This window comes from Echeneis naucrates, chromosome 13, assembly GCF_900963305.1.
Source record: "Echeneis naucrates chromosome 13, fEcheNa1.1, whole genome shotgun sequence".
In the NCBI taxonomy this organism is placed as follows: domain Eukaryota; kingdom Metazoa; phylum Chordata; class Actinopteri; order Carangiformes; family Echeneidae; genus Echeneis; species Echeneis naucrates.
This window is the reverse complement of record NC_042523.1, coordinates 453,039-467,877: the sequence shown is the minus strand read 5'-3', so window position 1 is coordinate 467,877 and position 14,839 is coordinate 453,039. Positions and strand designations below refer to the sequence as shown.

Sequence of the window (14,839 nt, the reverse complement as noted above, 5' to 3'; positions counted from 1 at the left end):
CCAGGGGGAGTAACTGTCAAGTTTTTTGTTTTTTTTTTGCAAACTGTAATTTTCTTTACAACATCAGTGATGCAGAGAACTTTGGAAAGGCAACAGTGTGTAGAGCTGTGAGAAAAGTAACTCTTTCACTGAAATGGCTGTTCCCAATGATGGGAGTGTTCCCGAGGCACAAACCTGTAAGAAACGTTAAAGAGGAATTCAACAGGATTGCAGGTGACTGATTTAGAAATCATATATTCAATTTAGAAAAACATAAGAAACTTGTGCGACAAAAAATGGACCAGACTCAGTGATCACCTTCCTAGCAACAAACTTTCAGCCTGCTCTATGTGCCCTACAGATAATATCCAACCATGTCTTTGGGGTCATCAGGTGGGAACCTCCTTTCACCAGTGTTTCGTCTAGTTAGGCCCACAACACCTCCAGAAGGCTAGACCGTGAACACTGGCGTCCCAGAGTCACCCCCTAATGCCAGCCATCACCACTCCTTACACAAAGACAACTATCTCAAACAGCACGACTGTCAACTACTCTGACCTCTCACAAACTGCACCAGTGAAAGTGGGGTGGGGATACAGACCCTGGTTCAGGTAGGGGGGAGAAATAGAAGAGGTGGAGAGAAAAGTAGGGATGGGATACAGACCCTGGTTCGAGTAGAGGGGAGAAATAGAAGAGGCGGAGATAAAAGTAGGGATGGGATACAGACCCTGTTTCGGGTAGGGGGCATGAAAGTATAGAGGGTGCAGGAGGTGGAGGCAATACAAGCTACACTAGCAGATTCAGCAAACTCACCTGAACAGTCCTCTAATCAAACCGAATCAAACCAATACAGGCCAACTCACCTGGACTAACGACATGGGCTCAAAGAGGCTAAAACAGGTGCACTCTCCACTGAAATACACTTCCTCTTTCTGGATTATTTTATTTTAAATGATATACATTCTGCTGCTCTCCCTGTGGCATATACTTACATCTGATGTAGGCACTTACGTTCTGGGGGTGACCCTGGGATGCCCTGAGCTACTCAGCCTCTGTCGGAGGTGGTGGTGGTGGCTCCACTCGTTTTTCGGGCCTCTTCCTTCTTTCTGTTTGCTAAGCAGAGTTCAAATGTTAATCCATTTTTTTAAATTAGTAGATTTTATTTCTTTCGTGTACACATCGTCACTTTTAGAATTACTTCAATAAAAATGGGTAAACGTATGATGTGTTCATCTATTCAGTGGGCTATTAAATGAGATGATGTTAAAACATTTTGTTAGGGGTTTAAATCAATATTTACTTTGTTTAATACCTCAAGTCAATTAAAAAAAAAAAATAAATAAAATCAAAGTGAAGTACGATCATAGAACAGCAAAATATCCCTAAGCCTTTTTGAATGGTGTTTGGATATTTCATTTTTAACTGCTTCCAAGTATGCTTCTCCCCTGATGGACCTTGATGAAAATCAGATTTTATTCCTATTTTTAACTGTAAGCTACAATCCCTTACGGTTAAATGTAAAATCTTACACTTACGCATTGACTCAGGTAGTAATTTTTTCTCCTGCTGTTTCTCTTTCTTTGCCGCAGTGTTACATTTATGGTGAAACGTGCTCATCCTCTCCATCGGCCTGCATTAAGACCTCCAACTCCATTGGGGTGAAATAACTGAAATAATATCTTTTTTTCCCCCTCGGTTGTCATGGTGACTCATGGTATCGGGGCTCCATTGATGAGGGCTTTTTAAAGAGGTTGTGCACGCGCACAACTCAAAGTGAACCAACTCAGATCAGTTGTTCTGGAACCGGATACTCAGAGTAAGTCAACTCAGAGTTTGTTGAACCTCCTACCTGGAATACCCCCCGGTGTGATTTTTTAATGATTGTTTTTTAGAAACTAATTGTGCAATGGCTGTCTAAAGAAACCACGAACCAATTCATTCTCATTTAAAAGAGGGTAGAATATTCGCCAGTTTGGATTGATGAAGCAGCCCAATGTTTGTTGATGTTTAATGTTGCACACATTGATGGCTAAATTACATTCCTAATTGAGCACTGTGGATGTGAGTTTCCAGAGGATTTCAGTGATGAACATAGCTTTATTATGTTGATTTTGTTTGCTGCAATAAGTGTAGCCCTTTGGACCGCCTTATGTACCACGTCAGCAGCAATGGAAAGGTCGGAACAATCGTGCAGAGTGACATCTCAGGCTTCACAAACAATCTCTGTTACGTCGTGACTTCGACCAGCCAATCACATCCTGCGCTTCAAGATGAGTCGCGCAGAGCACCGCAGAGTGCGTATTGTTGATATTGCTGTTGCAGTCGATTTGAAAGCCTTCGCTAAAGCCTCAGTATCTTTCTCCGTCGTGTCTGGACGCTTTTCTGGAGATGAACAGCGTCGGGGAAGCCTGCACCGACCTGAAGCGGGAATACGACCAGTGCTTTAACCGCTGGTTTGCTGAGAAGTTCCTGAAAGGAGACCGGAGCGGGGACCAGTGCACCGAGACCTTCAGGAAGTACCAGCGGTGCGTGCAGAAGGCCATTAAGGAGAAGGACATCCCGATCGACGGGGTGGAGTTCATGGGCCCCAACAAGGACAAACCGGAGAGCTGATGGAGACCAGACCCGGATTGGTTGGTACAACACCGCACTGACCGGGCACTGTGTCCACGAGGCCGCGGAGCATGCGCAGAAACAGAGCCGATGAACAGTAATGAGGACGTTTATTGCTCGGGAGGTTTTCCAAGCCGGAAGTTTCAAGGAAAGTTGCTCGCACCTCCATTTTAAAGACTGACGTCATCGCTCAATAACCGACATTTAATAATGAAGTAGAAGCAGCAATGGAAACGTGAACCAGCAAATGTGCTTCATTTTTTAAAATAAATGTTCAAGCAATGTTTGAATGGTTGTAGCTTTTCCTGTGAGAAGGTACCTTAATTCAAATTTCTGAATTTGAAGACACTACCTTGGACATTGGCGTTTGTGATGGACATTTTTCTTTACCTTCCAATATTTTATAAATTAAAATCTATACTATACAAGATCAACCAAATAATAGTGATATCATGCTCTTTAATCCTAACACATTTCAACCTTTTTCCTCTTTGACTGTACATCCTAAGATTTTGATGTTTGACCAGGTGAAATGCTCAGGTAGACTGAGCACTTCAGTCATTGGTTCAATGAAATTAGATTTTTCCTCTAACTACTATTTTCATATTTCTCATATTTGACCATAATCATTCTTAAATTTCAGGCTCTATTCAAATGCTCTTTGTTTTCTCGACATGGCATCTCTAAGCAGCTGCTGTTACATTAGTGACATATACAGTTTGCACTTAATTTGGAAAATGTTTCATCATGTTTCCCTACAGGTCAAAACAGTCAAACTGAACAGAAAGTGTCAGAAACTATTAAAAATAGATCATAATGGAATTTTCCTTAAAATGTTCACCTAATAAGATGGGATATACCCAATTTTTTTTCTTCCCCTAAATAACCTGACTTTAGTCTCATGGGCAGTATTTACTCCCCAAAAAGCCTAATCATTTAAACAATTGAAAGACAAGTGCTGCTTGACAGACTAAATTTAGGGAGCCACAGTGTGTATTTTCTCGGGAGGGTGATTATACATGCTCAATTGGGTTTAAGTCAGGCCTCTGGCTGGGCCACTCAAGAACAGTTGTTCTTCACCACATACTCATTCGTGGTCGAGCATAAGGAAGTGAATGACTGTGGTAAAGATAAAACCATGATGAGGAGAAGACTGGGCCAAAGCATCTTCAAAGCTGCAGCTCTGTGAGATGTTCCTGGTCATCAGTGGTCAGTACCTACTGATGTGGTGCAAAGAAAGAAAACCACTAAAGCAAAAGGTAGAGGGCTCAAGGCCCATGGATCCTTAATTGCTTTGATCCATTAGAGGAGGTTCTGTAGCTCAAACTACTGAAGAAGTCAGTGCTGGTTGTGATAGAAATGTGTCTGAACACAAAGCTTCACAGTTTGTAGTGTATGGGGCTGTGTTGCTGGTTACTGGTCAGTGTCCATGCTCTCCTCTGTCCACCCCAAAAGCTCATAGAATGGACACCTGAGCATCAGAACTGGACCATGTTGCAAGGGAAGAAAGTGGTCTGGTCTGATGGATCAATTTTTCTTTCACGTCATGTGAAGGGCCTGGGTAAGACATGGCACAACAAGTGTTTTGGCAGCGTGCCAGATTTTCGGCACGCAAAATATGGTTGCGACAAGAAAAAGAAAAAAGGTTTTAACCACACTTGGTTAATCTCTGCACTGCCTCTGGTATCAACCCAATCTGCTTCAGTACAACTGGCACAGCGGGCGGTCTCTCTGTGTCCAAACCTTTGACTGGTAGTGTATATCTATGTATCAGGGGAGCTCTTACTACTACCCAAAGATCAAAAGTCAACACCCCAGTTTTAATCCCTACACTTTGCTAGAAAGATGGAGTTGACAGAGTTGGAGAAACTACAGCTTGGCGTAATTAGAGACTTGCATCTGCTGCCCAGAGAAGGTCTATTAGAGCTGTGTGACTCAATGGCCGACTTGCTCCACCTTCAAAACTATATCTCTGAGCTTCATGCAGCTTGTGAAGCTAGTACAATAAAACAAGTACACAAGAAGCAGAAAAAAACAAGGTGCAGAAGATGAAAGAATGTTGAAGAAAATTGAGGCCTTGTAATTTGTTGGCAAACACACAAACAGAATTAGAATAACAAGCACATTAAAAGCACTGTTTCAAGTAGGCAGTCATCATAGAGCACAGCATAAGGACTTAAATATTGCTGACTAGATTGGTTAGCCTGACCAGAGAGATGAACTGACACAAGACTAGCACGTCAAATCAAACCTAGCATAAGCATGGTTTTCTTGGAACTTGACATTGCAGATGCAGTGAAAAGAGCAATATCTCCTAACATGCAGATTTGTAGCTATTAAGAGGGCGAACCAACTTTAAATTAGAAGTATACAATGAATACTCCACTCTCATTATCAGGAGAAAAGTGGAGCCTATCTTTACAAGCAGTTGACCTCAGAAGTGTAGGGCATCAGAGAAACCTCAAAAACGTCCTTGTTCATACTCTTGACCTGAAACAAAAGGACTTGTTTTCTTTGCAGGAATCAGAGTCTCCAATACAACGCTGGATAACTGTTTTAACTGGGCTACAGAGTGACTACATTATCTTTGATCATCAGAATTATTTGGAGCAATGTTTTGTTGACAATCAAACACTACTGACAGGGAGCAGCTAAGTAAAACAGTAAGGGCAGCATTCCCTAGCCAGACAGAAGTTTTTGAAGAACATATAAACGCTGTCGTAGAAGCAGACCCCAAGAGCAAGTGGGTGTATGTGGCAAGCAAGCAAATGAGTATGTGGTGAAGACAAAAAAAGAGGATCGACATGCCAGAACATGTCTGTTAAAGTTGAGTGCCACATGTTTGCCACAAAATGGCTTAATGTTACCACCCCTGAAAATCAACAATGATGTAGACAAATGAAAATTCACTTTTTTGTGGATCGGGACGGGATACATGATACGTCCAGATGCATAATAAAGTCATGGACCCAAACCTAAACCAAAAATTCTAGGAGCAAAGAGATAAAACTCCCCAAGCATTACAAATTACAAGGTACAAGGTACAAAGTATTTGTGATTATGATGTATAATATTTTACATTGTTCAACACAGGTCATTTTTGTAGAGAAATTAATGATATGAAAAACTGTCTTGTGAGCCACTTTAATCTATTTACCTTTAACTCTATGTTTGCTTTTAATCTGTTCCTGCTTATCTTCCATGATAAACAATCAAGTGAATGGAATAAATAATTCTGTTTTTAACATTATTGTTCATTGCACTCAACCTCACCTTAAGGGTTAATCTCAGCAATTAAAAATTGATTTAACTAAATGTAACTTGATTTTGTGCATTGAATTTTATAACACAAGAAAACTGTAAACAATTTAAAAACAAGCTTTAATAATCAAATTACCATACTCATTCATTCATCTTCTACCGCTTCTCCATTTCCAGGTTTTGTGGGGTACTGGAGCCAATCCCAGCTCACAACGGGCCAGGGCACAGTACACCCTGGACAGGTCACCAGTCCAAACATACATGTCATTAGACTGTGGAAGGAAACCCAAACAGGCAGGGGGAGAACATGCAAACTTAGCCCAGGCCGGTAAGCAAACACACAACCTTCTTTAGTACCAGTTCAAACACCTTCATATTCGATGGTTTCTCTTTATTTGTAACATAGCCTACACTTAATACATCTGTGCTATGAAATGACACATCTGGAGTTATGTAATTACAGAAGTGTAATGGAGATTATGGATTTCCAGTGTGACCTTCTTTTCATTTGCACAGTTAATTTTTTCCACAAGCTTCATGAGGTCATCATCTGGACTTGTTTTCATTGGTCAAGGAGGGGTTCTTACATAAAAGATTAATGATACCGAATGTATACAGTACAGGCCAAAAGTTTGAACACACCTTCACATTCAAATGAATAGTAAAGTGTGTCCAAACCTTTGGCCTGTACTGTATACTCACCACAGGAAGATGGGCATAAGACATCAATAAGCTTGTTAAATATCTGTGTCTCCAACAATCAGTAAGAACTGAAGAAACCTTGCGCATGAGACATGAAATGTCTTCAAGTACATCCAGCTGCTATGCACTTAACTTTTCTTGATGAATCTTGACCTGGATGAATCTTCACAGGTATCATGTAATGGGCAGGGTAGTTAGCTCATTGTTAACTTTAAATTTTGTGGTCTTGATGTCTCAACATCACGGTAAACCAGGGGACTCAAACTTAAATGAGCTGGGGGCCACTGCTGCCACGTCATCTCATTGGAGGGCCAAATCAGTGTTGGAGTAATACAAAAAGGAACACAGCTGTAACCCTAACCCTTTCTACAGTTTGTGCTTGTCATCCACTTTTCTCTTAGATTTTGAAAGTGACATACTTTCCGTCTTCTTCCTCCTTCTACAACTACAGTAACTTTTCTTCTTCTTTGCCTCCCATTCTCCTCTGGAGTATAGTGGTGGTAAACTCGATTCAATTTATGGATCCAGTTCACTTGAGTCACTTGAGTAAGTGTTGTTGCCCCCCCCAAAATTTTTCCAACCTAGTATGACTGGGAGTGGCTCCTGCAGCCACTCTGGTAGAGGATGGGTGAATGGATGGATCATCATCTTCATCATGTTAACATCACATCCTAACATGTGCATTAATCACTGACTGGAGTGAAGTCATTGAACCAAATCATGAGCGGTGTTTCCGGTGAGTCCACTACCTTAAGTCAGTGAACTGTTGCACCCAAATCATCGGCTTCAGAACTGTTTTCATTGTATCTGCCAACTTGCATTGTGTACTTAGCAGCAGCCGACCTGAGGACTCACAGGATCAGGTTAATGGAGACCTAGGACTTGTGTTTCAATATGAAGATTTGAATCATTAACCTGGCTGTTCAGGAACCAACCAGCTCCACTGGAGTGGGAGTGAGCTTTTCCTGTTCCCTTCAAAAGCTTTACTTTCATTGAAAATATTTTGTATTTACAAAATAAATGTATTTTTATTGTATTGTTTGTCAATATTTAAATTTAAAGAGGTGGATATCGTAGTTATTGTGGGTGCACAACTAATTTGAAAAGTAACCTCTAGAGTTGATTCACTTTAAACCTTTTTTTTTTTTCATTTTTTCATCTGAATAATCACAGGGTGCCTGTGATTAATCAAATTATTCAGCATTCCTAAACATGACTGAAAAATTAACATTTTCTCTGTAAGTTGTTGGAACAGAAGAATAAATGACGGGAGATGGATATATATGTTGAACATTTGTTCTTTATTTATGACAAATCCAAATGAAGAGCAATAGCTCTTTTTTCCCAGTAAATGTAGGATAAATGGATAGATGAATGGCTTTTAGATTTATTTCAAATAGTGCCAAAGTGTAAAAGGAATGAAGGAACACAACGTCAACTTCCGATTTAAGCTTTCCACAATATGAAATTTGAAATATTTAAATTCCACTTTGCAAAATTATTTTTAACTTACTTGGAGTAGTTTATTTTTTCAAGTAAAACAAACCATCATAAGCAAATTGTTTTGTTCACCTCCATGATGTATGTAGTGCCAGGATGTAGGAAGCTTCTGACATCTAGATAGTTAGGGTGCGTTGAAGGGACACAATACGAGAATGCAATTAATATGCTGAAAGTAAAATTATTATTGATCGCAATTAATGTGTTAACATTTTGACATCAAGTTGGCAGGTTGAGACCCCTGCTCTAAAGAAAACACTGGGTATCCTTGGCTTGAAGGTTATGTTTACATTTCCACAAATCACCTTGACCAATTTTTGACTACAAAATGGGAATTTAAAGTCAACACATGCAATAGTTGTTTTAATAATAAAAGCAGGAGAAATTATTGGAAGTTTAAATCATTTTAAGATGAGCTGATGTGACCAATTCCAAACAACATAGCACTAAGCACTATTTACATGATGATTTAATGATCCCATTATCTTATAGCTAGTCCTGACTCAGTTTGTTTATAATTTATATTCTAACAAATATGTCATATCTTGGGCAAACTGGTCTCCAGTTACGAGCTCTAAGGTGCATGGCCTGTAAATGTGGTGAAACTTTTTTTTTTTTTTTTTTTTTTGTCTACAACGGTTGAAAATATGATGGCAGGTGAGATTCTGATACAACTGAGATGTTTATCACTTTTGGTTATTGTAGTTATTGTAATATGAATGAAAATTGCAGTGATTGATTGTTTTCCTGAAGAAGAGCCAGTGCTCTGTTGGTCCACAAAATGAATGTCGTTACACAGTGATGTTCATCTTATCCATCATACTGCAAGCTCTCCTCGTAACCAGTGTCCACCATCATGATGAAGCACTGCTGGTTGTTTACACAACAAAAAGCATTTGCATCCAGCTGAAAATCATATATTGCTGAAAGGTTCAGAAATCATGCATGAAATACTTTATTTGCGCTCAGGTGATATAAAAGGTTTATGAAGATTAACAGTATTCCGTGTTGATAGCCTGAAGAGTGGAAAGAAGATATCTCAGGAACTTTTCTGCATCTTGTTCCTTGAGGAGTTCGCACTGCGGACATTCTACCTCTGTCTGCGAAAGAGAGAGGAGACAGAACCACATATAAATAATTTTCAAAAGAAAGTGGAGACAAACAGGCCTGAAAAGCAACTGCAGCTCTATGTGTTTTAGAATTGGGCCATAACTCTCGACCCTATAAAAAAAAAAAAAAAAAAAAAACAAGAACATAGGCTCACCCACATATCATGTTGGGTGTTCAAATCTCTGTTCTTCTCATCTTTTATGATGGCTCAGAAGGGTCATACAAATGCTGGCTCAAATTGTGGCTCAAAAATGCTAATTTACCAACTGTGAATAGGAAACGATGGTTGAGCAGCTCATCAGCAAGTTATCACAATGGAGAAGAAAATCAGTGCGGTCTCTGAAGGCCCATTCTCCCCTGTACAACCCAATGTGTTCTAGCAGGGCTAGATTGGGTGCTGTATGATTTGGCACAGTTATTACACACACGGTTTCATCCTTAATATAGTGGCATTTTAACATTTTGTTATTTGGTCACACCTGATGATGCAGGTTAATCTCATAGCCAAATTATAATCTTTATTTATGATGGTCATGTATGCATTGGCCCCTCCTTGAGCAGTCATCTCACCGTGGTGGAGGGGTTGGAGCAATTGAATGATATTAGCAACTATGTTGTCTGGGGCTTAATGCCCCTAATGGGATCACCCAAGGCAAACAGGTCCTAGGTGACAGGTCAGACTAAGAGTGGTTCTAAAACCCCCTCATGCATATAAAGAATCAACACAGGACATCTACTGGTCCTGGACTGCCGATACCAGAGTTGGGTTGGGACTTGCATGTGAGCACCTGGTAGCTTGGCCAGGCCCAGCCTGAAACAGTGACATGGGTGCTCCTTCCCATAGGCCCACCACTGGCAGGAGGGAACATAAGGGGCCAGTGCAATGTGGTTTGGCTAGCAGTCATAGGCGCACCCTGGTTAACTCAATTGCTGGACAAGGTATCTGGCTATTGCGATGTGGAATGTCACCTTGCTGTGGGGTGGCAGAGCAAGTGCGGCAGGTTGGTTGGTACCAGCTAGAGAGTGTCGGGTTCCCCTCCACACAGAGCCTGGCCTCTCCAACCAAACTCCTGGGCTGGACTCTTCTACTCTGGGGTTGACCGCAATGAGAGACAGTGGGCTGGTGTGGGTTTGCTCATATCTCCTCAGCTTAGCCGCCATGTGTTGGACTTCTCCCCAGTGAATCAGAGGGTTGTCTCCCTGCTCCTTATGATTGGGGATGGGCCCCTCACTGTTGTTTCTGTTTGTGGGCGGAACAGCAGTGTGGAATACTCAGCTTTCTTTGAGACCCTGGTAAGGGTACTAGAAAGTGGTCCAATTGGGGACTCCCTAGCCAGCTGAGGTGGCTTGGGCATCTGTATTGTATGCCTACTGGAATGCCTACCGGAACATGTCCATGTTCCTAATTCACTCGATTTATCCAACAGCAAATTATTGTCACACCAACACTAGGTCTAAAAGTCAATATCTCTCCTTTCTCCAAAGATTATAACCAGTTCTGCTGCTCCGCTAATCAAACTACCCAATTAGCAATGTGCTCTAGCTCTCTGTCTCCACTCTCTGTTCCTCCTTCTCCTCCTCCTCTCCTCTACTTTTCTGTGTGTCTCATGTGCAGTTATTCTACTGCCTCCTTTTATGATAACACCTCTTGTCATAGATGTAGGATGATGGTAGAAATGGAGGCGAAAATTAATGAGTTAGAATCGCGGCTCCGCACTTTAGCTAGCCCAACTTATGCTAGTGTAGCTAGCCTCCCCCCCTTAGCCGGTGCGGGCCGACCTAGACGAGCTCATACGGCAGCCGACATAGTTTCCTCCCCCCCAGTGGCTCCCGAGCAGCCCGGATCTAGTCAGGGCGGCTGGGTGACTGTCCGATACAAGAGGCGTAGTCGTAGGCAGCAGCCCCCGGTTCACCACCGACCAGTTCATGTTTTTAACAGGCTCTCCCCACTCAATGACACACCTGCTGAAAAGCCGACTCTAGTGATTGGTGATTCTATTCTGAGGAACGTGAAGTTAGCAACACCGGCGGCAATAGTGAAGTATATCCCGGGGGCCAGAGGAGGCAACATCCATTCTTATCTGAAACTGCTGGCTAAGGGTAAACGTAAATATGCTAATATTGTTATTCACGTCGGCAGTAACGACACCCGACTTCGCCAGTCGGAAGTCACAAAAATTAATGTGGAATTGGTGTGTACTTTTGCTAAAACGATGTCGGACACTGTAGTTTTCTCCGGCCCCCTCCCCAATCGGACCAGTGATGACATGTACAGCCGTGTGTCATCATTTAACCGCTGGCTGTTGAGGTGGTGTCCTGAAAACAACGTGGGCTACATAGATAACTGGAAGTCTTTCTGGGGGAGACCTGGGCTAATTAGGAGAGATGGTGTCCATCCCACTGTGGACAGGGCAGCTCTTATATTTAGGAATATGGTATGATTTTATTAGATTTTATTAGAAAGCCAAAACCCTGACAACCCTGAGTTAAGACCAGGAGGCAGAGCCGCAGTTTAACACGCTCCTCTGCGCCTCAGTCAGAGCGGTCACCTGCCGAGAATAGAATAGAGTCTCTGTCTCTGTTTAGCTCAAATGAAACTGTGTCTGTCCCCCGACCACCTAAATTTAGAAAAGTTAATAAACCCAAACTAAACAGAAGAGGAGCTAAAAACAAAAACCTAACTGAAATTAAAACAGCCACAAAGTCAGTCTCAAATAACACTGCAATTAAATGTGGACTGTTGAACATTCGATCATTATCATCAAAATCTCTAATAGTCAATGATCTCATAGCTGATCATCATATTGATTTATTTTGTATAACTGAAACATGGCTGCAGCAGGGTGAGTATGTTAGCATTAATGAAGCGACACCCCCAACTCATGTTAGCTTTCATATCCCTCGTACCACAGGTCGAGGAGGGGGGGTGGCTGCAATATTTCAGTCAAGCCTATTAAACAACCCCAGACCAAAATCTGGCTGCAGGTCTTTTGAAAGCCTCACTCTTAGTCTTTCCCACTCAGACTGGAAAGGTGAAAAACCAGTTCTGTTAGTTACAGTATACCGTCCACCTGGTCCGTACTCAGAATTCCGATCAGAGTTTTCTGAGTTTATATCAGACTTAGTACTCAGTACAGATAAAATCATTATACTGGGAGATTTCAATATACATGTTGATGTAGAAAGCGACAGCCTTAGTTCTAGGTTTCTTTCCCTGCTAGACTCAATTGGCTTTTCCCAGCATGTGAATGAACCCACTCACTTCTACAATCATATCCTTGATCTTGTTCTAACATATGGCACTGAAATTGACAAGCTAACAATTCTTCCCCAAAAACTGTCTCCTAACTGACCATTACCTTATTACATTTGAGTTTACTTTAATGGGCTCCACAGCATTGAGGAATAAATTCAGCTATAGAAGATGTTTATCTGAAGCTGCTGTGGCTAAATTTAAAGAGAATATTCGGTCATCATTCCCAACAATGCCATATCTAAATTCAAATGAGGATTTCTCCCATACGCAGGTTGATGACCTTGTGACTAGCACTATGGCCACACTGCGTTCGAATCTCGACAATACCGCCCCTCTCAAAAAGAAAGTATTCAATCTGAGGAGGCTGGTTCCCTGGTATAATTACCAAATCTGTGCCTTAAAGCAGACATTAAGGAAATTAGAAAGAAATTGGTGTTCCAGTAAGTCAGAAGAGTCTCACAGAGCCTGGAAAGATAGCTTAAAAACATATAAAAAAGCTCTCTGCAGTGCTAGAAGTTCATATTACTCAGCACATAGAAGAAAACAAGAACAACCCCAGGTTTCTCTTCAGCACTGTAGCCAGGCTGACAGAGAGCCATAGCTCAGTTGAACCAGTGATCCCCTTAGCTCTAAGCAGTGATGATTTGATTAACTTTTTTACAGATAAAATTCTCACGATCAGAGAAAGAATTTATGAGCTCTTGCCTACGTTCGATAAAAATCTCCTGCTGAATACAGCAACTCCTAAATCAGCTGTGACGCCTCTTTTACATCTGGAATCTTTCACACCTCTGAATCTCTCAGAGCTAGCTTCTATAGTTTCATCATCCAGACCGTCAACCTGTCTATTAGACCCAGTACCAACTAGCCTCTTTAAAGAGATCTTTTATTTAATTGAGCCGTTCATTCTAGATTTGATTAATCTGACTTTATTTCTGGGTTATGTACCTCAGGCACTTAAGACTGCGGTCATCAAACCCCAGCTTAAAAAGCCTAATGTTGATCCAGATGTTTTGGCAAACTATAGACCCATATCGAACCTTCCATTTATTTCTAAAATCACTGAGAAAGCTGTAGCAAAACAACTACACGAGCATCTGGATGGGAACAGTTTGTTTGAAGAGTTTCAGTCAGGATTTAGAGCCCATCATAGCACAGAAACAGTGCTGGTTAAAGTCTCCAATGACATTCTAATGGCTTCAGACAATGGATCAGCCTCCATACTTCTCCTTCTAGATCTCAGTGCTGCATCCGACACCATAGATCATAATATTTTACTGCAGAGACTGGAACATGAAATTGGGATTAAAGGAACTGCACTAAGGTGGTTCAAATCCTACTTATCAGATAGACATCAGTTTGTTCATGTTAACAACAGCTCCTCCTCATGTACTGTAGTCAGTCATGGAGTCCCGCAGGGTTCGGTACTTGGACCAATCCTCTTTACGCTTTATCTGCTTCCTCTAGGCAACATTATCAGGAAACACAGCATCAACTTCCACTGTTACACAGACGACACTCAGCTGTACTTATCAATGAAGCCAAATTAAGTCAGTCAGATAGTCAGACTGCAGGCATGTCTTGAAGACGTAAAAGTCTGTATAAGTGGAAATTTTTTACTTCTCAACTCTGACAAAACAGAAGTTATTGCATCTAATCATCTCATCAGTCTGGATGGCATCACTTTGGCTTCCAGCTCCACTGCAAGAAACCTTGGAGTAATTTTTGACCAGGACATGTCCTTTGTCCCTCACATAAAACAAGTTAGTCGGGCAGCTTTCTTCCACCTGAGAAACATTAGGAAAATCAGAAACATCCTCTCTCAGGATGATGCAGAAAAACTAGTCCATGCATTTGTAACTTCTATGCTGGACTACTGTAACTCATTACTATCTGGATGTCCAAACAAATCTCTAAAAGGCCTTCAGTTGATTCAGAATTCTGCTGCACGAATATTAACAGGAACTGGGAAGAGAGATCATATCTCTCCTGTGTTAGCTGCTCTTTATTGGCTGACAGTAAAATAAAGAGTAGAATTCAAAATCCTTCTTTTAACATAGAAAGCTCTTGATGGCCAAGCTCCATCATATCTCAGAGAGCTCATAGTTCCTTACTGTCCTAGCAGGCCACTCTGCTCTCTAGTTGGAGGTTTACTTGTGGTTCCTAGAGTCTCCAAGAGTAAATCTGGAGGCAGATCGTTCAGTTATCAGGCTCCTCTTCTATGGAACCAACTTCCAGTATCAGTCCGGGGGGCGGACTCTTTAGTAATTTTCAAGACCAGGCTTAAAACCTTTCTGTATGACAGAGCTTATAGTTAAAATCCTCTACTCTTTAGCTATGCTGCTGTAGGCCTAGACTGCTGGGGGAAGGACTGAGCACCTCTCTCCCCCTCTCCCTCTTTCTCTCTCGCTCTCCCTC

General features: G+C 41.5%; 1 protein-coding gene across 1 annotated transcript; it reads left to right on the top strand.

Annotated features, from left to right (window-relative positions):
- The first annotated feature begins 2,236 nt into the window (after positions 1 to 2,236).
- Positions 2,237 to 2,882, top strand: triap1 (TP53 regulated inhibitor of apoptosis 1). The gene has a single exon (XM_029517733.1). It carries the CDS (start codon positions 2,368 to 2,370, stop codon positions 2,590 to 2,592), a length of 225 nt encoding a protein of 74 aa, XP_029373593.1. The 5' UTR covers positions 2,237 to 2,367; the 3' UTR covers positions 2,593 to 2,882.
- The last annotated feature ends 11,957 nt before the right edge of the window (positions 2,883 to 14,839 follow it).

Excerpts from the sequence above, each read along its gene's own strand:
- triap1 (XM_029517733.1), top strand. The coding sequence starts at position 2,368 with ATGAACAGCGTCGGGGAAGCCTGCACCGACCTGAAGCGGGAATACGAC.